The 25968-nt window shown below is 34.6% G+C and overlaps 2 protein-coding genes across 3 annotated transcripts; both read right to left on the bottom strand.

Annotated features, from left to right (window-relative positions):
- Positions 1–1802: 1802 nt before the first annotated feature.
- On the bottom strand, positions 1803–23734 carry LOC126921701 (baculoviral IAP repeat-containing protein 6). 2 transcript variants are annotated; one of them, XM_050733456.1, is made up of 51 exons: positions 23453–23734; positions 22530–22849; positions 22194–22438; positions 21781–22120; positions 20195–21689; positions 19953–20127; positions 19663–19881; positions 19151–19574; positions 18951–19074; positions 18717–18867; positions 18412–18636; positions 18082–18336; positions 17727–18000; positions 17485–17646; positions 16832–17137; positions 15650–15946; positions 15322–15536; positions 15079–15235; positions 14815–15006; positions 14509–14723; positions 14172–14425; positions 13909–14087; positions 13644–13831; positions 13421–13565; positions 12974–13133; positions 12504–12873; positions 12305–12428; positions 12062–12226; positions 11797–11960; positions 11487–11724; positions 11109–11409; positions 10852–11027; positions 10569–10770; positions 10274–10501; positions 9672–10196; positions 9328–9598; positions 8934–9193; positions 8554–8836; positions 8094–8479; positions 7879–8022; positions 7609–7786; positions 7390–7535; positions 7073–7315; positions 6765–6983; positions 6457–6678; positions 5061–6389; positions 4753–4973; positions 4428–4667; positions 4166–4354; positions 3962–4096; positions 1803–3874 (listed from the first exon to the last, which is right to left on the bottom strand). In XM_050733456.1, the coding sequence occupies exons 1-51, from the start codon at positions 23637–23639 to the stop codon at positions 3590–3592; spliced, it is 14148 nt and encodes a 4715-aa protein (XP_050589413.1). In that variant the 5' UTR covers positions 23640–23734; the 3' UTR covers positions 1803–3589. The 2 variants fall into 2 exon arrangements, with proteins under 2 accessions (XP_050589413.1, XP_050589414.1); XM_050733457.1 differs by lacking the exon at positions 16832–17137.
- Positions 23735–24403: 669 nt separating this feature from the next.
- On the bottom strand, positions 24404–25698 carry LOC126921779 (39S ribosomal protein L11, mitochondrial). Its single transcript, XM_050733648.1, has 3 exons — positions 25142–25698; positions 24798–24987; positions 24404–24732 (listed from the first exon to the last, which is right to left on the bottom strand). The coding sequence occupies exons 1-3, from the start codon at positions 25274–25276 to the stop codon at positions 24470–24472; spliced, it is 588 nt and encodes a 195-aa protein (XP_050589605.1). The 5' UTR covers positions 25277–25698; the 3' UTR covers positions 24404–24469.
- Between the last annotated feature and the right edge of the window lie 270 nt (positions 25699–25968).

Raw genomic sequence — 25968 nt, 5'->3', positions numbered from 1 at the left:
CTATGACTTCGTTCTTGCCTTTAATTTATAATCGGAGCTTTCGTGAAAGAATACTCGCCGCGATATTAACGCAAAGTCGAGAGATCAACTTACTACTGCAATTAATAGAACGTGCCACAAATGAAATTGTAAATGGCGTAGCGGACTCCTGCTGCCGAGAAAGCCGGTATGTATTCAAAACGCCTGAAACACGCGTCTCCGAATTTAAAATTAAATTCAATAGTTATAGTGAAAATTCGACGGACAAACTTCGTCTTTTTCATCCTTGGAACACTCGAGACAGGGATGAAGCTTCTTTTTCCTCGTCTTGTCTTCCTGCGCTATTATATCGATTTTATTATCGTTTTCGTTAATATTATTTTAGAAAAGAATTTTAACTCTAATTATTATTCTCGCGATATAATGACCATACCCACGTTCCAATATTCTGTATCCAGGTGTGACCAGTGACATAAAATCGTCTCATCTAGATTTTACGCGGCAGCTGGACGATAACGGAACATCCGGCGCTTAGACACGTGACGGAGGAATACGCTAAAATAGATTGCGTTGATAGCAGTGACGGGGAACGAAGTATGCTAAAATGATTACGGATGTGCAATGACGCGTTCAACGATGGGCTTGCTCTCGGCACTGATTTAATTGTACGAAACTACTCGGCGACACGCACTCGAGCGGATGCGCACACATCTGTGCTGCGTACGCGAACTCTACGTGTCACCGTAGTGGCATCGTTTAATATAGAAACTGGCGTGTTCGTATCAGCGTCACGGATGAAATTTCATAGCGTGTTACGGTGGGCAAGGTTATAAATCAAATCCACCCCCGTACATGCTCGGCCATACACTTTTTACCCCTTCGTGCTTTCTTTCTCCCTCTCGGCGATCGGTATTCGAGATATCATCTGTTTCCTTTTTCGTTCGATAATCAACTATGAATCTCACTTATTCCCTGAAAGGTAGTGCTCACAAAAATATCTTTCATTTACAAGATATCGATTGCAAATATATATTTAATAAAACATATTAGTATACAGCCATCTTAAGATATATAACAAGGTATTAAATATGGTCCCATACTGAATGCTGGGCTTTGTCAATATAATGAAATCATTCACTGCTTACGTACTTTCGTGAACTCTGCATAACTCATACTAAATCGCTTTCACTTGGCTAGTTTTCAGAGATACATCGGACAAAATTTAGACGTGATTGGACTGTAAAAGATAGACTTCCAAACCATGCTTCAAGAAGATTCGAATTCGCATCACAGTTTTAATTTACAGTTGCAAGCTTCCTTCTAGTATATAACGGATGCACGTGTTCTCCGGTTTCGTAGAATTGCAGAAAATTTAATATTTCACCGGAAAGGGCAACGCGTGAATGCAGTACGAGTGTACGAAAGAAAACGGGAAACGGTTTCCTGCCACGGCCCCCGGCCAATATAGAAACCCGTGACAAATTGGCACGGGAATTGACCGGAAAACTCACGATTTTTCTAATTTCGCTGCGAAGAATTTCGACATAAATCAGATCGCGTTTGCACTTACGGAGTTTGCAAAATCACCAGTATACGTTTCACGTGGGAAAATTATCGAATAAATCTTGCTCCTTACTTACGATGAAAGAAAAATGGAATTGGAAAATAATAATATAATAGCGATATCCCGTACGAAAATATTTGCGATATTAAATAGACATCTCAGTTTGAAAGAATGTTTCAACGTCGACAAGTGGGCGTATTCGAGGTTTTTTACGTTAGAAGGGTTACTATAAATGAACGATGTAAAAGAAAGTTGAGAATAGCGTGATAATAATCGTTTATTATAAATAACTATTAACACGTTGTCCTGTCGTGTACATCATCATCTGACGTGTTTTGTTTCGCTTCGTTCATTGCTTAGGAATCCATGCAATAGTATACGTTACAATGGAGCATTTTATCCAGTTACTTAGGAATTACAAACATTTACTTTTAATGCGATTATTCGTGTGACGATTATTTACAGATAGAACGATCATCGGTACTGGCGGTGTAATTCGACCAGTAATTTTACAACTAACCGTAATTATTCGCTGATAAGAGAAATGGGACAATACTATACGAGCAGGAATCCAAGCGAGATCGCGTTTTGAATCGCGACAGCTTGGGGGATTACTGCGTCTTCGATAATGCCGGTTATAATCGTCGGTCTTTTTTCCTTCTTTTTTTTTTGTTAATTATATCAAATGCAACGGTATTTCAAGTTATCCAAATGTCTGTAGTTTGCCCTCTTTATTTTATGGAGAATTACCGGATTTAATACCATCTTCTCTTCCGTTCTTTTCGCTCTCAATCGGTTTGATACATTGAAATCTTTGAAAATAGAAAAAGGAAATGGAAAAGGACAATACGAAGGAAAAGATAAAAGAATATTTGAAAGAGAAAAAAATGTATCGTCGCTCGATATGCAGATCTCAATTCTTTTTGAAATGAAGGCTGTTCGATATAAACCTGGTCTTCTTGTTTTTTCAATGAAGTCGTCGAAAGGAATTCGGTGTTGAAAAATATGCAATCGTTTTTAAGCCGAACACGTCATACTATTATTTCCCGTAAAAAATACAATACGGACCGCAATCAATACAGGCACGATAAATATTAAATCACACTGCGCACACGTATCAGGTGCTAACTGCATAATGCGTTATAGAGCAATTTTCCGCATTGTTTTCTACTCGTAAATCGAGGGCAATGCGACGCTGAGCTAAACGGTTGAGACGATTTTGCAAGGAAAAAATACAATGGGTAGCAACGAGGAACGAAACGAAATGTTATAACGGAAAAGCGATTCGCATAAAATTACATCGTATAGGTACATATTCCACTCATATTTACGAGTGACTGTTATGCTGTTTTTCGCTAAATAAAGTTCGTATCGTTGTTTCGTATTGTTTTGCGTTCATTATCAACATCGTCTCATTTTGCTGGAACACATGTCGTTTAAAGTCAGTCGCATTGCTATTGGGGTGAGGGGGGAGGGGGAATTACCGGCTACGTAAACGAGGAACACGTATAATAAATATCGAATAACAGTTGTTACTTATGATAGTACGAAGTAGTAGAATGCAGCGTACATATAGCATAGCAGTTGCCACAGAGAGTACTTACTACGTACGAGTTTGTCACATTCATACTAGACTTTATAATCACTAGATATTCCTTCTCCTTTCTTATCGATTCAGCCTACCCATTCATTTCTTTCATTCCTCCACACTCATTCTTCGTATCCATTCTACTTTACCGGTTCTTTCGTCTCGTTGTCTCTCGCGCATTTTTACTTTTTTACCGTATCTCTCATCAATATGTATCTCATACACGCACGCATACATTTATTCCCTTCGTTTCTCGGATTTTCATTTTATCGATATCGTCATGTGTTCAACGAAAAGATACAATAATCTTTCATTCACCTAATCATCCGTCAATAAACTGAAATTTGCCCATGTACTAGGATTTCCTTTCATCTTCGGTCAGTCCGTTATTTGTCCGTCATAACACAAACAATATAGACTTTTTAAAATGTCCAACAATGTCTATTAACATCCTTTAGCTATTCACACACTTTTGAAACCATCTTCTCCATCTCAACGTCCGTGTCGATGTCGTGGTGTACGTGATTACTAGCACTGGCATTGCTAATAGTATCGACAGAGTTAGTAATTGGCGTGCTGGTTGGAGGTAGCATTGTCGCTGATGACGTGTCCAAACACGGGGTGCCAGGAGTGCTGGTAAGTTCGATCGGCAAGTCTGGTGACGCGAGTGGTTCCACCAAATCCTCTAAACCTTCAGGAGTTGGCAGTTTACTCAGTTCTTCTCTCAACAAACTATAATGCCTCTGTAAGGTATTATAAAATAAGATTCCAACACGTTACCCTAACATACCTAAGTTGAAATAATAGCATATGTAAAACTAATTAATTACCCTTAAAGCTAATGCGTTCAGAGAAAGAGTGCGGCCGATTCTGCGATCTGATCCGTATAATTCCATATCCCTTATCCATCCTTCTAATTGTGCAACAATTTCGTGCCTTTTTATCCAAAAGTGAGTGTGTATAACCTGTAGTCACCAAACACGAATGTAAGAATCCAGTTTTCGCATAATAAGCGAATATCCAAATGTAATTACCTCTTTGAAACAAGGACATGGATTACGTATTTGATCAAGCATCGCCCACTTAGCAGTAGCCTGACAAATGTTCACATTGTACTCCAGACTAGATTGTGCCCCACTCGCCGTACCTCGTGATCGTTCGTATCCTGGTTCGTTGAAATAAGGTTCTGATACCAAAATCAGCGATTGTATTGATACTAAGACCTGTTGTAACATTTAGTTAGTTAGTGATCCAAAACGCAAACTTGATCTACGCTTTATTAATATTAACACTTGCCTGCAGGAAACTACTAGTATGCGCATTCCATTTTTCTTCCGGACGACCGTGCCAAGTATTCAATACACTCAAGCAGACTTTTCCATCGTTGTACAAATTTGGGTTAAATCGTACGGTATGGCGACCTGTAGTTTCTAGATTTATTAACATCGGACTGTTAGGATAATCCGGAGGAAAGTACACGTCAAACTCGAAACACCCGTTGGCATATGGTGTTTCCTCTGGTCCTGTTATGAGTACCTAAATAAAGAATTTCAATGTTCATGATACAAGATATAATTAATAATTATGTTACATTAGTTGTTTGTTTCATTCGTGTAGTTACCTTCATTACGTCTAATCTATCTGTGTCGCACCTAACGAAAACACTACTACTGTACGACAAAGGTAGCGCCGTAGAAAGTGTGACAGCTTCTTGAGCTAATCTCTTGACCCTCATGGGGTGACTTCTTTCACCAGCTGCCCTCATGGTGGATTCAAAATGATATGAAACAGCAAACTTATATCCACCAGCTTCTGAATTTTCAGTAATCATCTCATATGTATCTACAATGGTAAGTAATACATTAAAATAAAATAATATATGTATATAAAAAATGATAAGTATATTCTAAAAGAAACACATTTTTTTACCAAATTGTAAATTTTTCATAACTTCTATGTATCGTTGTTCGATAGAAAGCAGAGGTAATTCTGGAGCTGTGGGACTTGGTCCAGGTAGTTCTTCTTCGATTCCTGACAATCTAGAGGTAGCATTTTGCACTATAGTAGCGCTCTCTTGAATATCAGGGATCAATGTTGCTAGACCTTCGTCTTGCTCAGTATCGTCAGGATATTTGAATAGCGTCTTCGACTTATTACTCCTAGTACGATTAATCTTGTGAACATACGTGTCCACGCAAACTCTCATACCGGATAAAAGTGATACAACGGATGGTTCACCAGACTTTCCGCCTCTAGGTAATAAAAGCGGAACTAATTGATTCGATAGAGCCATAGCTCTGAGCAGTTGCAATACTGCCCGATACAAAGGAATGTGCCTCGCCATGTCTAACACCGAATCGTTTCTCAAATACGAAGACAGGGCTGGAAGTAAACAGGATCGGGCTAGTAGATCGGGAAAAGATGCTGGCAGTTCTCTTTGTGTTTGTCCACCGGAGCCAATGTAACTTGCTAAAACTTGCAGTAATACTGTAACGTGCTCTTCTTCGGATCTCTGTCGCATCAAAGCTTGTTCGACATTCCACGACTGTTGTGTAGACCCGGTACCAAATCCTGTACCTTTCGCCCAGTACAAATGCGAATTATCGTCGCTACGTCCTGCTTCGCCCTGGTTGCTAGTTACTTTCTGCTCCGAATTTTCGTTCTGGTTCGTTTGGTGGGTAAATACGGCTAAACAATTCAACAACAGAAGCATAGCACCCACTTCGATGGTTGTTTTACGTAAAAGAAGACCATCGTCTGTGGTCGCAGGTGTAGCATCAAGTAATTGCTTTAACACTTGGAATGGCAAGGTTGGTAACAACGCAGCCAACGGTGACGTTAAAACGTCTCCACCTTCGCCATCATCCGAAACGCCTAATGCAAGACGTAACAAACACTGTGCTCGTTTTCGGTCTCTTAATAGTACTTCCGCATAACCTGGAAGTCTGAGGAACAAACCAAAAGCAGCAAGGGAATGTGGTGGCACGTAAGCAGCTGGTGATGATGCCCACGGAGAAGAGTTATTTCCACTTTCTTCCACGACTTCACAAGCATCATCGCTGATTCCTAATTTGACCCACTCCTCGTATGTTTGTTCTGGCGAAGGTAACGGGACGGGTGGTGGTCTAGAATCTGGATACACAAGCGGTAAATGTCGAGCTAACACCGCTAAACCACCACCTGCACTGAACACTCCTAATGAACTTTCTATGCTTCTATAATTTAATAACTCGCTGTCGTTTTGTTTCGTTATGTCATCTGGAAGATAATAGAACAGTTATCTATAAACGTTCCTCCAAACTAATGAATTTCATTTAATACATACCTTTTGAATCTTTATTACGTTGACGCAATATAAGATGCAAACAAGGTTCTGATAAAGATATTCCACTATCTTCGGCAATAGCCAAAAGCTGAGCAATGGTCAACTGCGGTGGTAAAGGAGTATTTGGACGTGATGAATGTATCAAATATTGTTGATTAGTAGAATTGGTAGAATTCTGCTGAACATTATTAGTCGATGTTTTGCTCGTACTAGCCGCTCCATCTATTAATACGAAATTTCAAGTAGAATAATTAAAATTTGCTCATATTTCATGTATTATAATATATCATAAATAACAAGTGACTTGCCAGAATTTATTCGCGACTTTCTTATAACAGGACCACGAGCTTGTGATCTGTTAGATGCCTCCTTAGCCCTCTTGTCTTTCGCCGTATTTCCCGCGGCTACGCTAAGAGTATCTACTATGAAGGCCATACCAGATTCCCAAAGCTCTCTAGATCGATTATTATTCGTTCCAGTTTCATTACCCTTATATGTATTTGGCAACAATAAAAAAAGCCATGTACCTTTGAAAAACATTCCAAATTTTATTAGAACCATATTGCGCATATTAATTATTACTAATTGAAGAAAAGAATATTGAAACTTAACTCACCAGAGACTTGTTGTAATATATCCGCAACGGTTGATTGAGTAGACATGTACAGTAATTGATGATAATGACCGAGCGGATGAGCTGGATGCGGTGGCATAGCCAGCATGCTATAATTGACTGCAGTATTTGAAACTTTCATCGGTGCATCAGAAGTTACAGATACTAATACCTTTTCACCTTCCAACAATAATTGCAAAATCAGTCGTCTCGTGAAACCGGAAATTCCATGAAGATAGCGCACATCTATCCGACAAAAATGTTGTATACTACATGAAATAAAATGAATCTAAACTAAATTAAAAATAATCGTCTCTTACTGGAAGTTGTTCGTTGTTGAGAAATCACGTCGGTTAATAACTCGGCTAATAACTTTTGATTTTCAAGATGACACCAACAACACCTAGATAAAAATTTAATCATTGCACTTTCTAATGATGCATATGATATACTTGTTTTAGAACATCTGTAAAATGAAAATCTTTTTAGTATCAAATTTTCTTTTATATTTGTACCATAAATGAAATATGTATAACTACCTCAAAGACGATAAAGATGGATTTTCTACGGGTCGATTACTGAGAAGTGAAAGAAGGGGTAACCAAAATCCACGTCCTTCTTTACCAAGCCAATCACGCATTCTACCTTCCGAGCAGACAAGGGTCAAAAATTCTAACACCATTGCTATACTTTCCGGTTCTGTCATACACAATTCACCTAAATAATGATTATCATAATACCGTTTATAAAGATCGCAAAAAAAGTTATTAGATTGTAAAAATTACAACTTTTCCAAATAACACACTTACCAACATAATTATTGGTATCCATGGAACTTTCACCAGCTTTATCATTATCAGTTAAACTTCCTAAATTACTTTGACAGCTACCCTTCGTTAATATTCGTCTACTTTGCGGTTGCTCTTGTCGTGAACTTTCCAGATTACAAAAATCTACATAGAAGTTTCACCCTTTAGAAATTTATCCAATTCTAGAATAATAATCTCACAAGATAATCTCTCACCGATAATTAACATTGTCAGCGAAGCAGGAAGTCCAGAATCAATCAATTGTTGAATACCTGGTGGAGACCGAGCGGCTGCAGCTACAGTAAGCAACTGTCCTTCTGTTAAATTTAATCGTTTATATTCTGATAACACATAACGATAGTACCATTCTTCGCCATTAAATTCGCTCTTCCTATCATCTGTTTGACTCTCTCTTTCCTTACGATCATCCGATATAGATGCAGAATGATCTGTTGCCATATTAGGTACCAAAATTCGTACTCTTTGAAGAAGCAAAGGGAATAATGAAGGTCTCACGTAGCAAAACGCGCAAAGAGCAGAATCAATCGCCTGTTTTAAGGCAGAACTCATTCCCAAAACCAAAGTCCATTGATACAAAGCACTAATTGAAAAGATAGCTTATATTAAGAACTATCAAATGGAAAAAGAATTAAATATATCGAGAATACGACTTACTTAAAAAGTTCATCGGTCAATAAAGCCTGTAAATCATAATTAAGATTTTGCTGTTGATGTGCTTCCCATATAATAGAAGACACACAATGAATATATACAGCAGGCGGATTAATAGCATTAGGACCATTACTGGGCCGAGAAATTCCATTTACTGCTGATGCATGGAGCCACGATAACACCGCTGTCATACGAGCTTCCGTGCAAAAATCTTGAATGGAACATAGTTGCTGCAATAATTCTACAACCAATTGGACAGTTGATGTTTCTTGTGTAGTTGTGGCACCTGTAAAATACCAACCAGTTCGGTTTTAATTCATGTATTCAGAAAAATACACTTGAAAAAAAAAAAGAATAGAATCGATTCCCAAGAAAAGCAGTACCTTGAAAGAAAGAAGTAGACCTGTTGTTGAGTAAAAGACCAATGAGTCGAAGTCCAAGCTCTCGAGAATGTAAGCCTAGTTGCAAAAGAACCCTCTCCAGATTGGGAGTAAAAAGAGATGGTGCTGGGAGTAACAGAAGATTACAACATGCCTCAACCAGTCCTTCAACTGAAGCCGCAGAATTAAGCACTTTAACAGCGAGATTGCTGTTCAACGTGCTTACGGATAGACATTGATGCAACAATCGCAACCAACCCAAGCTAGACAGATACGTTAAATTGATACGTAAAATTGTATTTGGACTCATGAAATCATAGAAGTGTTCGCTTCACAGTGAATACGATTAAAAATTATATCAATAAATGTACGATTTAGGCAATCAGTAAATAATTACCTTGTCTTGGTAAGTTGTTCTTCGTCTATTGTATCGTGATTCGTTTTTATTTCACCGAATGCTGTGGTACCTAATAATCTAATCTGACTTAAACTTATATTTCTTGAGTCGCGCGGCTTGTATAGTCGTACGAGTACAGATGTTGCTACTTCTGGCTGAGATAAAGTGATACGAATAAATGTCAAGCCTGCCGTAGGCATCGGTGGACAAACAGGTGTTAGAGGACTGTTACTTTCTCTCGAAACTTCGATAGCCACAGCCGACGGGCACGCTGTAAGATAGTAATATTATAATATCAAAATATAACATGTATTGTCCATTAATACTGTGTTTATATATCTTACTAGCTAAAGACGTAAGATGTGGTTGAAGTTCCACTTTTCTCAATAATATAGCACAAGGTAAAGTGATCGCAAGATCAACCCATGCCTCATCAGGGAAACAGTGATATAACCATGCAGCTGTCCTGGCTCGCTTATGTGGCGTGGAATTTTGTATGAGAACATCTGCCGGTTGTGCAGCAGGATTAAACCAAGATATAATACCCAAAGGAGCAAAGTTTAATAATCCATCTTCATAAGTTTCTAGCGTATTCATGGACTTTTTGCTACTTGAAGACGCTACTGGTAACACATTAGGAACATTCGAAAGATGTTCCATTACTAATGCAATCACATCAGGCGAAGCAGAGTTAGTGTTGCCACTGTTACTTGATTTTACTAAATTTTCACAAAGTACTTTTACTCCACCCATCGCTGTAAACATTGCCAATGATACTTCATTGTCCAAAACCCTTAAGATATACCAAAGAAGAGGCTCTGACAATTGCATAACACCCAACTGTCGATTTAATTCTCTTTGTTCACATGCTGCAAAAAATATAATATATTAAATATGAAAACATGTTCCTGCAAAAATTGAAATTCCTGAAAATAATATGACTTACAAGAGGAAAGGTATTGATAAAGTGGATTGAGTACTAAAGAGCGATTGCTTGCTTTTTTAGTAAGAGTAGTCAAAAGTTGAAATGTAGCGTCTGGTATCGAAGCGGGATCACCAAGTTCAGTTGCTGTTCCTGCACCAGCACTTTCACCTAAAAGCATAGCTAGAGATGAACCGGTACTATGGCCTAGAGCTCCTAGCAAACGCATCATGGTAGGTTCATGTTGCAAAACTGAAAATCATAACATTTCATTAATTAATATTTGATTAGAACAAACTTATTGCATTTTGATACATACCAGTATCTGCAACACATCGTACACGAGGTTTATTAGATGTACATTGTTGTAAGCGTGATGAAGATTGTTGCTCTGCGACTTTACTTTCATCCGTTTGTGAAATATTTACTTTCATTTGAGTATCATTGATATCAATATTTGCATCGAAATTTGTTTCAGATAGATCGATTCTTATTGGGCCGTCAGATCGACCTGGGCAGGGCTGAAAATATAAAATATTCTAATATGAAAATAAATTCTAAATATCTATTCGATATGAAACATTTTAAACAATAATGTGTACCTCTGGTAAAGGTGTTTGAATAAGTCGGTATACTAATTTAATAAGAGCTACGACTAAAGTATCCCATGATGTAGGATGATCTTGTCTGGTATCTCCACCGAATACACAAGCAAATAAACTTCCAAATCCTCCAGATGAATTTGCTAAATCACCAGTGCCACCACATTGAGCTCCAACTGTTATAAAACAGGAATATGGAAAATGGAACTATATGACAATTCAGTAATATGATACTTTATATTGATTCATAAAAGTACCTTCAGAACCCCTAACATAAGTAGAAACTAGTACTCCAACGCATTCTGTTATACTCATTGCAGTTCCTAAATCTGTGTTGGTAAAATTTAGATTTGTTAATGATGTTATAAGTTTGTACTGTGCGTCTAAGGGTCCTCTTCTTGTAGACAGAGCTCCACCAGGTTGTACAAGTTGATATACTACCCATAGTAACAGTTCCTTTAATGCATTCCCTAAAGTACTGCCAGGCGTAATCACGTCGCATCTCATTTTTAATCTAACTAAAAAATATTGTAGTGCTTGGCAAACAGTAGGTCCAGCCTAAAAATCGTATATTGAAATACAAAATTACAGAATACTGCAAAGTATCTAGTATTTGAGAAGGCGTATCAACATACCATAATATATTGTTTGTCCATAGCGTTAACATTTAATCCGCTTCCAGAAAGTAAACGCAAAAGCATAGGACCCATGTTACGTTCTTTTACAATACATCCGGCCATACCACCCAGAAGACCCTCTAGTGGTTGTCTACTATTTGCAGCTTCTGCAGGATTTGTCTGTAATGGTTGATTATTTGCCAGAGTCAAACATTGGAGAGCGAGACACCAGGCTCGTAAAGAAACTCCTGGATGCCTACAAATTGATTTTTATTACTGAAAACTTTAAATAAGAAATGATTATTGTTAAAATGAATTTTGTATTTACCAAGATAATGCAGATATAAGATTTGAAATAGCTGTTGAACTTAAAGGTATAACAGGTGTAAGTGAAGGATCAAATTGATTTGGGGAATTTGATTGTTCTGTAGAAGCATCTAAATTCAATGTTAGCCAAAGTTGAAGGATAAGTTCCAGATTTGTTTCCACGCTCTGTTGCGAAATAGAAATAATTTTTAGTTTACTCTTTAGTTCATTGGGTTTAAGTAGTGGATATTATATGAGTAGTAGAGTTGCTGTTTAATTAATATTACCTGTAAATATAATTCCGCGAATATTTTGTCAAAACATCTCGTTAACATTATTAAACTCGAAAAAGTTGTGTCAGGCGAGTTCCAAATGTCTTGACTTCTCTCATTCCAGTTAGGTTCTGCTTTGGATGTTGATTGTTGAGGATATCGACTTGTCTCTGGTGGAACCTTTTATATAAGAAAATAAAGATAAATTTTATCCAAATTATGCTAGGAATAAATATAAATTAAACATCACCAACTCACATGTATTGTGGTACTTATACTATAAGGTAAATTATACATGCTGAACATAGACAATATCCTTAGTGATAACTCTATTCCCATTTCCACCCCATATTCCAATCTTGCATCCATCGCCAAAGAAATCCTTTAAAAATTTTCAGTTAATTTAATATTTCGAACAGTTGGATTATATTTAAGTATTTACATATATATTATATACCCAGATATGTCTACATTCTTAGGTAATGGATGACCTTTTTTCAACGTATTTCTACCACGTTCCAAAATATCATCTAAGAAATCTTCAAATTCACTGTCATCTGACTCTAAAAGGGAAGGCAAAAATCCATTGGACTTTGATGTTGATGCAGCTGCAGACATCACCATTATACCATCTTGAGCATCTTCTTCTCCTTCACCTTCCGCAAATCCTTCATCATTACCAAGTGGAACAGTAGTATTACTTGTTTCAGCAGCACTAACATATTCTTCTTCTGGTGTTCGACTCTTTTCCGTAACAAGAGATTCGAAGTTTTCCTCGGAAGGACTTCCTTCATGAGTAGAACACGTTTTTGGAATTAATTTTCCACCTGCAAAAAGATTAATGAAGACCAAAAAGAAAAATACATATAAATAATAGGTATTACAATCGTATTTCAGAGTAGTAATGCAATAAAAACTGTATTATACCTTCTAATAAATCCTGCAAAAGGCACGAAACTGCATGCGAAGACCAGGCCGCGTCAGAAGTACCCGTTGCCAATCTGACTAATTTTAGGAGCTGTTCTTCGCTCATAAGCTCACACAAGCTAATTGCAGGACGTGTAGATATCACTAGCCTAGCGACTACCTATATGGTACATGATACAATAATTCAAACAGTTGCCCCATGAAAAGCATAAAGCTTATTATATATTAAAAATTATCAACTATATCTACAAGCTAGTAATGTTTTGATTGTAAATCGTAGTACTAAGCATTAGTACAAATAGAGCATTAATGAGCTAATTTTATCAGTTATATTTCGTTTATAAATAAATAATATATAATGAAGATAAAATTTTTACATCAAAAAAGGAAAAAAGGAAACAAAACAAAAACTCGGCAAATACATATCATATTTTTGAATTTCCTTACCTTGCAAGCTAATAGGAACATATCCACATTAGCAGAATTATATAAAATAAGAGCAATGAGCCCACGTGCAACAGGCAAAACATGTTGATGTGATAAGTTGGATATATATTCAACATCCGCGTCCGTTGTTTCCGATTTACTAGAACTTATATGATACAGTTAAGTTATTATAAAATCTTAAAAAGAGATAGATGAGACTATTATATAAATTTCCATTACAAACCTTGCGTTTGCTTGTGATTGTAAACTACGGGAAGTGTGTTGTGTATCACTTTTGCGAATACTAAGAATATCTTTGAAATGCTTGGCAGAATTTTGTCTTAATGTTTTCTTAAAAAACTGCTCCTGCGATTTTAATGTTGCTTTCATTTTACTACACAATGAAGCAGTATGTGAAAGATTAGTCCATCCCTTTAAAATTCATATAACATATTAATTCTTTAAATGCTTACTATATTTATTATTATAAGATGAGAGTACTTTCATACCTGCGATGACGTATGGAACACTTTTTTTGCTTGCTCTAACTCTTGAAGTTGTTGCTTGTGATGCATTATATGTTTCTGTAATTTTTTACGATAACTAAAAGTTAGAGAACGATTGGCATTACCATATTTCCTCTGCATTGCAGATTCTCCTTGAATAAATTCCCAGCGAGATGATAAACCTTGTAAACGAATTTTTATGATAATCAACATTTAAAATATTGGTACTACCATCTATATGAAATATCCACGCGTATATGTAGTACCTTGTTCTTTAGTTTTTTCATTATTTTCTTCCAAGCAAGTAGGTGGTATCGCTATAGTATCCAAACATACTGACAGGAAAAGCAATACCCAGCCAATAAGTGTTATGTCCAAATGATTTGTATCTGATGTTTGAGGATTTGACAATGGTGCCAATAATTTGCCTAGCGTGCGAACCATAGCATCTATTACAGAAGATCTATTGACGCCAGCAATCAATGATTTACGTCCGAGAAGTGTTAGCAAAATAAATACTCTAAAAAATTAAACAAGGAATTTTCAACTTATATAACGTTTTTAATTTTTATTAAAAAGTTTTAAACACTATATATGTCGTACCTGTCTTGTGGAAATATGTGCGTAGACGACGACGAATAGAGATTAATTAAAACATTAGACAAAAAATTTCCCCACCAAGGTTGATGACCAGCCATACGCGTTAGAAGTGCAACAGCTTGTAGTTGTAAACGCGGAGCTGGTGTAACAACACAAATCGAATGAAAAAACTTTTCACAAACGGTTGGTGTAAAAACATCGCATATTGATAACGGTATCTAAAAGAAAAAGAAAATATATATATATACAAAATTCTAAACGATCATAATGTCATATACAATTATAGTACATAAAGATTAAGAAACATACGCTAGGTATTGGACCAATTTCATATACTGCAAACAGGAGAATATCGAGTAAAGTTTCTCCAAGGGCTCGCAATTTGTCGGTAGGTGCATTTGCTAAAGACATTGTAGGTATGGTTCGAGAGCCTTTCCATGATTCCAATCGTCTCCATACACCTCGGACAACATTTAGTTGATGTTGAAACATTACGCATTCCTATAATATTCAACATGTACATTTTTTATGCATGTAATGAGTCTTTATATTAAAATACTTAATTTAACTTACTTGATAAGTGGCCAATATTTTTGCAGATGGCTGCTCTTTATTTTCATTAGGTACTTTATTAAAAGAAAGATAGTGTTGCATATGCATAACATTAGTAGTTTCTGAACACAACAGTGGATCTAATAGGCTTTTTAGTTTTTCAGTAGCTAGACTAAATCTAGAAGAATAAGAGAATAAATGTTAATCATAAACTGTATAAAACATAATAAACAAAATTTATACTTCCAAATATATTGTAAGTACCTGCACTGCACATCTTCTGCGAGAGCTGACAATATATTGCACTGCGTATTGATAGTAGCTTGCACATTAGAATCAAAGGTGTTGTCGCAAGTTACTGAACTACTATTTAATTCCGCATAATCTTCTCCAGGTAAGACCATCATGTGTCCATAGAAAATTCCTAATGGAATTTTACACATTGTAGGAGACATTCCATACCGACCTATGATTATAATCTGAAAGCAATAAGACAATTTTCTGTTATAATATAAATGAGTAAATAAATTAAGCTAAATGAAATGAATAAGTTCTTTTATTATAGTAAAATATAGTGAATATTATTAAATACCTTTAGATATCTACAAACAGGTGGTGGTTGAAGATCACATACAACCAATGACCTATTTCCAATATCGCCAGCAACAATGAGTCGTGTACCATCAACTTCTTCCTTTTTTGTCCATATATCTATAGACAGTGATGCTAAATCACTGCAGCAAGGAATAATCAAATCCGTAAGCAATACAGGTGATCCAAAATCAAGGATAACAAATCGGCGAGCACCAGAATGCATTCGATCGACCACCAATGCCTGTTGTGGTGGCCAACACAATAATCTTCCCCATGGGAATGTAACATCTTTTCGCTGTAATATATACAGATAACAAAGAGAGTTCTTTAATAATATTTATTTTGATAATTGTTAAACATCTATTTAGTTTCTACTTTGTTATGAAATGGATCATAATCATTCAAACAAATACATGAAAATGCAAAAATAAATCAGTTCATCTTACAAAACAGTACATTAAGACTGAATATTTGCAAGAATTAGAAATTTGGGTAAAATCATTTTTTTAGATATCGCTCTATACAATTCACTTCCACTTTCCATACATTTCATAGCAGAAATAATTTTGTTATTCAAATTATTCCTACATTCTTACCCAAAATTTCATGGTGTAGGAAGGAATATATGCGTTTATATATATAACATTAAAAGCATTAAGTAGGAATCAATTCTACATGTCTCATTTAATTAAATCTATAAAGCCAAAGTGTATGCGCCCGCGTGTAAGTGTGTTTGTGTATGTGCGAAATAAAACTGGAAACGATATTATACTTGCAAAATTAAATCATGAAAGTAGATGTAGACAACCTCGTATCATTAAAATATTTGCTCGTGCGTTGAAATCAAAACAAATCATTCAGTACAATAAGACCTGTGTAACTGGACAGCGTTCTTATCACACCTATGTTTTATAAATCTTGTAGATAAATATAAATGGGAAAATGTGCAGTATGATAATATAATATCAAAATGACATTTATGTTAAATGCATGGTATCCTAAGGCTGTCATGCAATTTGCAATTTATGTATCTAGCTTTGTATCCAACAATTAACGAAATTATATAAACTCAGTTACAAACAGCATATTAATAAAGCTATAAAAATTTATGGTAACGACAGGAAATCGTCGAACTGAGAAACAGAAAGAAAAAGTGCAATTTTTCATCTATGTAATCTACCTTTTTAGAATTGCTGTCTTCAACTTTGTTTATAGTAGTATTGATATTTTGTACAGACGATTTTTCTTTCGTTACAGTAGAACTTAATATACATGAAGTAGGCATATCATTTTGTGTATTATGCCATGTCTGATTGTTGATAGGCATATCGTTAGCTTCATCACAGTCTGATTGATCATCAGGTGTGAATATCAGTTGTGGAGCAGGGTTCTTTAACATTCTTCCTGTACATAGACTAAGTAGATCACTTAACATAGGTGTTGGCTTAGCCTGAACATCTGCTCCTAACGATCCAGCATCCAAGTTCTACAATGTACAATGATTTCTATCTAGATTATGTTTCCTCTATTTGAAAAAACATCTATACCATTTAGGTTTAATGTTCAATGCTAAATGACTGTAACAGCTTTAACCCTTTTAATTAAGAAGCAGAAATTGGTAAACTCCCTGTTTCATTTTACCATATTGCTTTGTAGATAACGTTTATTTGTTTTTACTAATGTGAGTATTGTCACGTTTACATCAAATTTGAAATAATTGCATGCTCCATGAAATCGTTAGATTTAGAGTGTAATAGAAAAAGGAAAACAGAATATATGTAGGAACTGTTGATATATTAATATAAAAAAGGTAGATAGATCACGAGAACTTACGTAAGTGTGATGAATGGTTTTGATGTCAGGTACACCATTGTTATTTGTAGCTGTGCTATCATAAAGAGGTGCTCCAATATTACTTGTATTCATGCATGGGTCAATTTTCTCCATCTTGGTACCATCAGAAGCAGCAAGACAAGTGAAGTGAAGAGGCTCAACCTGAAATTTTACAATTTTTATCCGTTTTCAAATATTATTGATATGCTATATTCTAGTTCTTCATAATATCAATAAATCACCTCTAAAAGTCCTTTCATATTATGATTAGCACATAAAGCCTTCAACTTGCTAGATACCACAAGTTCACTAGTTGGATGTGTAGGCAGTGTAAGTAGGTCCCTCAAATCAATAGCATCCTGAGAATACATGGAACTTGATGAAGCAGCTGACGGTCCCGTCTGTTCATTAGCTACAGCTGACACATATGTGGGAGGTATAGGACTATATTTGGGAGGCATCGGTGATTCCAAGTCGAACAATTCGGTCTCAAATGGAGAATTATACAAACCAAATCTGTAAAAAATTGAAAACTTTTGTTGATGTTGTATTAAATCATTTCGATAAAACATATTACATTAAGATATTTAATCATACCTTGTCGCGAGTAATAAATGATATGGATTTACACGATTCGATATTTCAGCAGCTATTTGTTGTATTAAAGAAACACATTGTTGAGCAATACTGTGATTTCTATCTCGTATTAAAGTTCTATTAATTAATAATTGTAACCAACGTAGCGAACCAGCCCATTCAACTTCTACTATTGATGGTAACAACATTACTAAAACAGACACCAAAGCTTCGTCGAAAGATTGAGATGGAGGATCATTCAAATTATAAAAACCACTGAAAACAATTTGTAGCATTATAAAATAAATTTTACGTATTATTTACGCAAAAGTTATTGCATCATTAACTTACATATTACAAAGCATAATTAATTTTATACACTTGTGCGCTATACTTCGACCAGCATGCAAAAGGCAAGTTTTTAATAAATTAGATAGCCGTGCTTGTACTGAACGAATTGTTTCCAACTGGAAACTTTTTATTTCGATATTGTTTTGATTGTTACGAAGCCTCGTCAATCTGATAGAGGCTATCCATACAAGAACATCTAATGCCAGTGATTGTGCAATAGGCGATCTGTAACATTTCAATGCGTTATAACGCATTTGCGTATAATAAATATAAGTAATACCATTTATAATTCTCATAAAACTTACTTATCAAGCGTCTCCAAACAAGCAACACTTAATAAATTTTCAAAGCAACTTTTAGATTCTAGCATAGCGCATCGCTGCGCCCTCTCATTTGGTATATTAGTAGGATATACCGTTCGAACAGTAATTGATATTTCATAAATACAATCACAACCTTAAATGAATATGGAGAAAAAGGAATTAATCACAGGAGTTTATATATATATATAATAAATCAGTAAACAAAATTGTACCTACCGATGTAAACGTCTAATTTCTTATTACTTGTACCTTCTACAAATCGACGCACTTCGACTATCCTTAACTTTTTAGATGTAGGAGGTTTGTTGTCTGATGAGTTTGTTTTCGACTTTGACGTTGCCTAGAAATAAAGGAAAATGACATTTATCATGTATATTGTATTTAAATTTCAATACGCACTTTAAATAAGTACTTACGTTATCTTTCGTAGGATCGATTAGAGCCTTGATATGAACAAGAAGCGTCCTGGCTTTAGAACGAAACAATTTTGGGCTAGTCAGTGTAACACAACCAGAACGCCAAGATAAGTCCAAACTACGATGTAAATCAATCGGTCCACATAAAATCTCCGTATTATGTTGCCGCTGAAACTCCTCTGTGACCACAGGATTTTCTCCCTTCTGCTCATTACCTATGTTAAAATCTATTCTTTCATCCACAGGAGTTAATAAAGGCTCATGATGACCAATTCTTTTAATATTTTGCTTTAGTAAAGTAATTTGAATTGATGGCAATTCTTGACAAACTGAATGCAAACTGTACCGTACATCTACATGACCAATACGTCCTGCAGCACTTCGAGGGAGAGTCAATTCAAATATGTGCTCGTCCCAAGTATTTCTATAATTTATAAAGTAATCAACAAAGATAAAATATAAAATAAAATTATACTTTCTAAATATCTGTATATATCTATATTTATACATACCGTTCATTATGTAAACGCCATGTACGAGTATGGTGTTGATCTTCTGACTGGTGAAAATGCTGGGGATGACGACGCTGTCGTTGAGCTTGCATCATTTCATTCCAACAAGGAGGAACGGTAGCACCATATGCGGGAGAATGATGGTCAAATCGTGTCAATTCATAAAGAGAACGTAAATCCGAATACGAGAAATTCAATTTGTGCGAAATTAATTGGTCTCTAAAAAGATATAATATTTCATGTTTTAAAATATTTTTACTTCGTTATTTTAATTTCATCTTTAATCTTACTGAAAAGCAGATGACGTTGACGTGCTAGGAATTGTACTTTTATTACTACTTTCTTCAGTTGTCATCATATTAATATCCTCAATATCTTCTTTGTCTTCCATGGAATCTTCTTCATCTGCAGTAATAAAAAAGTGAAGAGCGCCATCACTTGTACATGCACACAATCTCTCTAAGCCTGGAAAGATTATATTGTACAAAAATTAAAGCTATTAATAGAAATATGAATAAATATTACAACTTACTAGTACAATAAGTTGCAGAAACAAACTTTTTGCCTTCTACTCTTGCTTCGGTAATAGTTTTTAATGAATCTAAATTTAATACTCTGATAACACCATCTCTGCATACCAGAGCCACTTGTCCTATAGGTGCTGATGCATTTGAATTACTAGTAGAATTTCTACTAAAATTTTCATCAGATTGTGTATATTTATTTTTCTCTTGAAGAGGTAAAAACGCATGTTCAACAGGAGCTTCATCTGCAGATAACTCTCGTTTTGCTACTGGTTCAGAAAATACTTTTACCACTTGCCCCGAAAAATCCAAAGCATACACAAGTAAAACGGTATTTATATTATTTATATCATCAGGTATTTTACCATTTATTAGTCTATCAGACTGTGTATCATTATGGTCCCAATACACATAACCTTTCTGTGTGAAAAATTCGCTATCTTCATCGATATCCATTTGATTATTATTTGAAATTAGCGAATCTGTGTTATCTGTTGTAGGACACATAGCAACATACAAATGTCTTCCATCTTTAGATGGTTCAATGTGTGTAATTTTAACAAAATCAGGGGCTTCAATACGTAATGTCTTTACAACAACTGGTTCAGTCTTTGTTATTTTCATAATATCCAAACTTTTCTTATTCGCAGTTGTTAGATCAGATGTTGATGCAAAATGTTCTGGACCATTTATAGGATTAAAATTGGCATCAAATGAACTGGATGTTGGAGGTACTGTGATACCAATTGGATTTGAGTAGATCCCATTGGAAGATGATGCAGTAAGAGCAGATGTTGGAAAAATACCATCAAAATGTGGACCAACTACCTCTGAATCTACATCCTCTATTACTGGAACTTCATAAAAAAATTTACCAACCAAAAATTCTTGATATAAATTTTCTTGACGTTCACCGTTTGAACTAGCACTGGTGCCTGTTCCAGATAATGTCTTTTTAGCCTTAGAATCCTTAGTATTATCTTCTTTAATTGATTGTGTTGTTGCAATTTTGTGATGAAAATCATAAAATACTAAATAGTGCAATCTTGATGGTGTGTATTTATCACCTGCTACCTTCATTATATCTAAAGTGTCACTGGTAGCACTATTTACACTGTTCATTGCGCGAACGAGAGATGATGAAGCTAGATCTGCTGAAGTAGCCCACACATTTTCTAAAGTCCTTAATTGTGATGGATTACTAACTGTCACAGTAACAGCACACACTACACATGGCCTGATTTTAGAGTCTGATGTCTCTACAGGTAAAAGCGTAGAACCAGATATTTTTGCTTCACTGTTTTGAGATATGGGAGAACCTACTACAGACAATGCTGTGACTTGTACTTTATGAGAACCTGGATGCTTAAAATCAGAAAGGGAATCTGCTTCTGAATTAAGCGTCCTTAAATATGATGACAAATTTCTTGTGGAACCAAACTGAATAGAGTCTTTGTTATTTATTTCTTGATCTATAGGAGCCACATAAAATGATACCTCCCTCTGTGAAAAATACATTAGATGAGAATACTTTTATATGAAAAGCATCAATTAACATGTTACTATTATCATTATTATAATTATTATATATTACCTTTAATTGATTTGTTACATTCCAGACATTAATAAAACCTCCACTGGAAGCTGTAGCTACAAGGCCACTGACATTTGTAGTGCTAATTACATCTACAGTATCACCAGCCTCACGTGCAGGAGCAGTAGCAAGGATAACAGACAAAGGAACATTTTGTGTATATTCTCCTTTGACAAATGGACATGCTGGAGAATGACGTTCATGTTCTGACCAAGGTTCGTCTGTTGGTTCCCAACAAACTAAACACACATTACATGTAAAACACATTATCCTATCGTCACCTGTTGCATTTGGCTGATGATAAAAACCAGCCTGAGCCATTTGATCTGGTAAAGCCCATCTAAAGAACAACATACATATAATAAACCAGTTCAATTATTATCCACTAAAAGCCAATGATTTAAGTGTTATACTTGTAATTCATGTGTGGCCATTTTGAAAAAGTATCTCGACGTGTAGCTTCACTAAACATTAATGCTTTATCAGCAGGACCTCCTTCTAATGGCAGACCTGGTAATAGGCCATTTAATCGTTCATTAATGGCAGAAGCAATTGGCAATGCCGGAATATATCTGCTTAATCTCTTCAATTCAGTTACTAATCCTGAACACACAAGTTTCAGAGAACTGTGTGATAGTTCCAAACATACTGTATTCCACTGTTGAGAACAAGATAAATTAATATTTAAATAAATATTAGTTCATTTAGTAGTTCAAAATTTTTGGTATCTATTTATTTGTTATACATACTTTTTGGGCTTTAATCCCCTTTTTCTGGTTTGCTTCTACTGTAAACGTTTTACTTATTAATTCATCTTTTACTTCTTGCACATGATCTACTCCTGGTAACTCTACACATCGTAGACACTGATATAATAAAGTAGCTTCAGAAAACAATAACTCTAATTTTACAATTTCTTCACTTCTTGAAACAGGTGTTTGTAAAAGAGTGTCCAAAAAGAGTACACCATTATAATCACTACGTACTCCAATTCCTCTTCCATCTGTATACAATATTTTATCTACACCATTTGACAAATATGTACCTTGAAGTCTTCCATTTAATTTTCCTGTAAAAATAAAGATTATTATATCTAATTACTTTAATCTATTAAAAAAGATTATGCAAACAGAATTTATTTTTTTATCACAGATGAACTTTAAAGATATCAATAAATACAACACAAAAAAACAGATATTTATGTAGCATTATAAAATAAATATCAATAGATATTTTGTACAATCTACATTTTCAAAAATTATTATTACATAATGATTGGTACAATTGTAGAAGTTGATATACTTCTTATGAAGACTACACTTTAATAAATCAACAAATAGCAAAAACGTTTTCCCCAAAAAGAAACATGATTGTAAATGGAGTAATAATAGGAACAGTTTAGGAGATAGTCAAATTACTCTAAGAACTTGGTTATATCTCAAACGGTGGCAAACAAATGATAACGATTAGTTAATAATAAAAATTGATCATATTAAAATCAGTGAGATTATACAAGTTTGAGTCACGCCTGACGTTTTGTACGCGTATACGACCTTGACCATGAGGCGTGATTGAATATTACAAATCAATTACCTACAAGATTTTTAATATAATGATTTGTCATGGATATGAAATTCTCCTTTATACGAGAGAAACGAATCGAAATGCTTACCGGATAAAGAACTTTTTTGCAAAATTACTCCTGAGTTGACATCAAATACATATACTTGCGCACTGCCAGTGGTAATTAGTAACACATTTAGATTAGCATGATAAATTATACTTTTACACTCAGTATCCACATTTAAGTAACCGTCTTCCTTTAATAACCACAGATCATCATCAGCCATTTTGCTCATACAGATTACAATTCTCAAAAAATTTGCCTAATGCGCGAACATCACAAAAAACATGGCGTACTCATCACCGCCATCTTTGAGTAGAACGTCAGCAAATCGCTCTGAAGTTAGCTAATAACCGTCAAACGATTATTCCGCGCTAACAATACATCATCGATACATTATTCTTCGATCTTCAAAACTGCATCTTCGAACACCATCCCAATGTACATACGCAGTATAAAAAAAATTAATATTGTTTTACAAATAAATAATAAATTTTTCTTGCACAATTCTCCATACGTCTAGAGGATATTGAAAATTTTAAATAGTGCATATTATTAAGTCGATTACCATATGTTTTCTTGTATGTGTTTATATGATTTCAATGTTTGAAAAAAAAAAATGTTTACAAGATTAAAAATATTTTTTTTCAAGTTCCAATCGTACATGTACTTCATAAGTAGTAAATTATAACTATATGAAATTCATTTGTGTAATCATTATAAAATTGTTAAAGAATGTAAACTTAAATCATCATGTTTCTTAATTTGTAGCATTTATTTTTATAATAGACATTACTTTTAAGAGATTCAAAGAATTTAATATTATGTAATCATAAGACTCTATATATAAGATTTTATCCTTAAAGTTTAAGGTGGTTTTAAGATCTTTTCATACATATACATATGAAATGTGCTATTACTTTTAGGAATTGTACGAATCTATATAAGATATTAACTGGGATAAATATAAAAGGAAAAATTATATAATATCTTGTTAGATTGTATTTAAATAAACTACCTTGCTTTTATTAATTATGTACAGTAAATTTGTCTTAATACATTAATTTAAGCTGCCCTAAGTATTTTGGTTTCTCTAGCAGCCTCTAATTCTTCCATGAATTTCTTAACATTTTCTTTTCTCTCTTTCATAAATTGTGTATGTTCTTCTGGATCTAATTTATGTACAATTTGAATACCACATGTTCGAGCTATACCAACAAACATTTGACAAATTTGTTGTAAGCTTAATAATGCCAAAGGTGGATCTTCTGCTTTAATACAGGCAATCTCGTATAAGTGTTTAAATGTTATTTTTCCTGCTACTTCCCCTGAAGAATATTATAATTTATTTAATGTATATCTACGTATTCATATTTTACAATATAACATTTACCTGCTTTTATTTTTCCTTTCTCAATTCCAGCCGCTTGTTTCAAGAAATATGTTGCTGGTGGTTTATGTATTACTAAATCATAACTCCTATCAGATCTAACTTTAACACGGCATGGTAAAGGTATCCCTTCTTTAATATTCTCAGTTCTTGCATTAAAATCTTTGCAAAAGTTTGCTACATTAATATTTCTCTAAAAGTAATAATGTAAATTTTTTATCAAAAACCTATATATTTTTTATAAAAAACAGTTGAATTGTTTAGTACAATTACCGCACATAATAAATTACGACGTCAACTTACGACGTCGTAAAATACCCTAAATTTTAAGTATAAAATATTTTAACCTGTCCTAGTTGTGATCCCAATGGTGGTTTAGCATTTGCCATTCCTGCGGGAATAGTTACCCGTAAAGGTGAAGGGTGTTCTACCTTTGGTAGTATTTTCTTGATCATTTTCCCTTTTTTAATTGCCTTAGACATCTCTGTAGACTTTTATTCAACTGCTTTAAATTTAAAATCTATTTAAACAATTTATTCAAGTTCAATTTCGATTTGATGGATATAAAATTATTATCTTTCTTTATTACTATTCAATAGTTTTCAATGCATTGAATCCAAAAATGTAAGTCTTAACTTTAAGAAATCAGCGGTTCCAGAGTTATGCGTATGTAAAACTCATCAACGTATTTTAGAGGTTAGTGTGACACCATATTGCTCCTATTCGTAATCTAATTGGTCCACATAAATGAGCATTGAACTAAACATCGTCGAGTATTAGTTTGTATTTGTATGAGGATAAAGCATAATCCAAACCTAATCCAGAGAGGAAATTTCTTCTCTGCCTATTCCAATACTCACGATTCAAAATCCCGCCACAAAATGATTAACATCCACCTGCATTTGATACAGCCAGCGACTTCACTCATTGAACGAATTGCAAATAGAAACCAACATGATGTCAATGTAAACTGTCAAATACGCTAAAAACATTCAATTTTATATACGGATAACTTTTTAACCACTAGATTCCTAAAATCAAGATTAGCATTTTCGGATTCTATGCATTGAAAATCATTAAATTGCAATAAACGAGGCAATAATTTTATTTCCATTAAAGCGAGGTTCATACTTTATTCGTATCAAATAAGTTCAAGTTTTGTATTCCAAACGTT

This window comes from Bombus affinis, chromosome 11 (assembly GCF_024516045.1).
Source record: "Bombus affinis isolate iyBomAffi1 chromosome 11, iyBomAffi1.2, whole genome shotgun sequence".
NCBI lineage: Eukaryota > Metazoa > Arthropoda > Insecta > Hymenoptera > Apidae > Bombus > Bombus affinis.
This window is presented reverse-complemented; position numbering and strand designations above follow the sequence as displayed.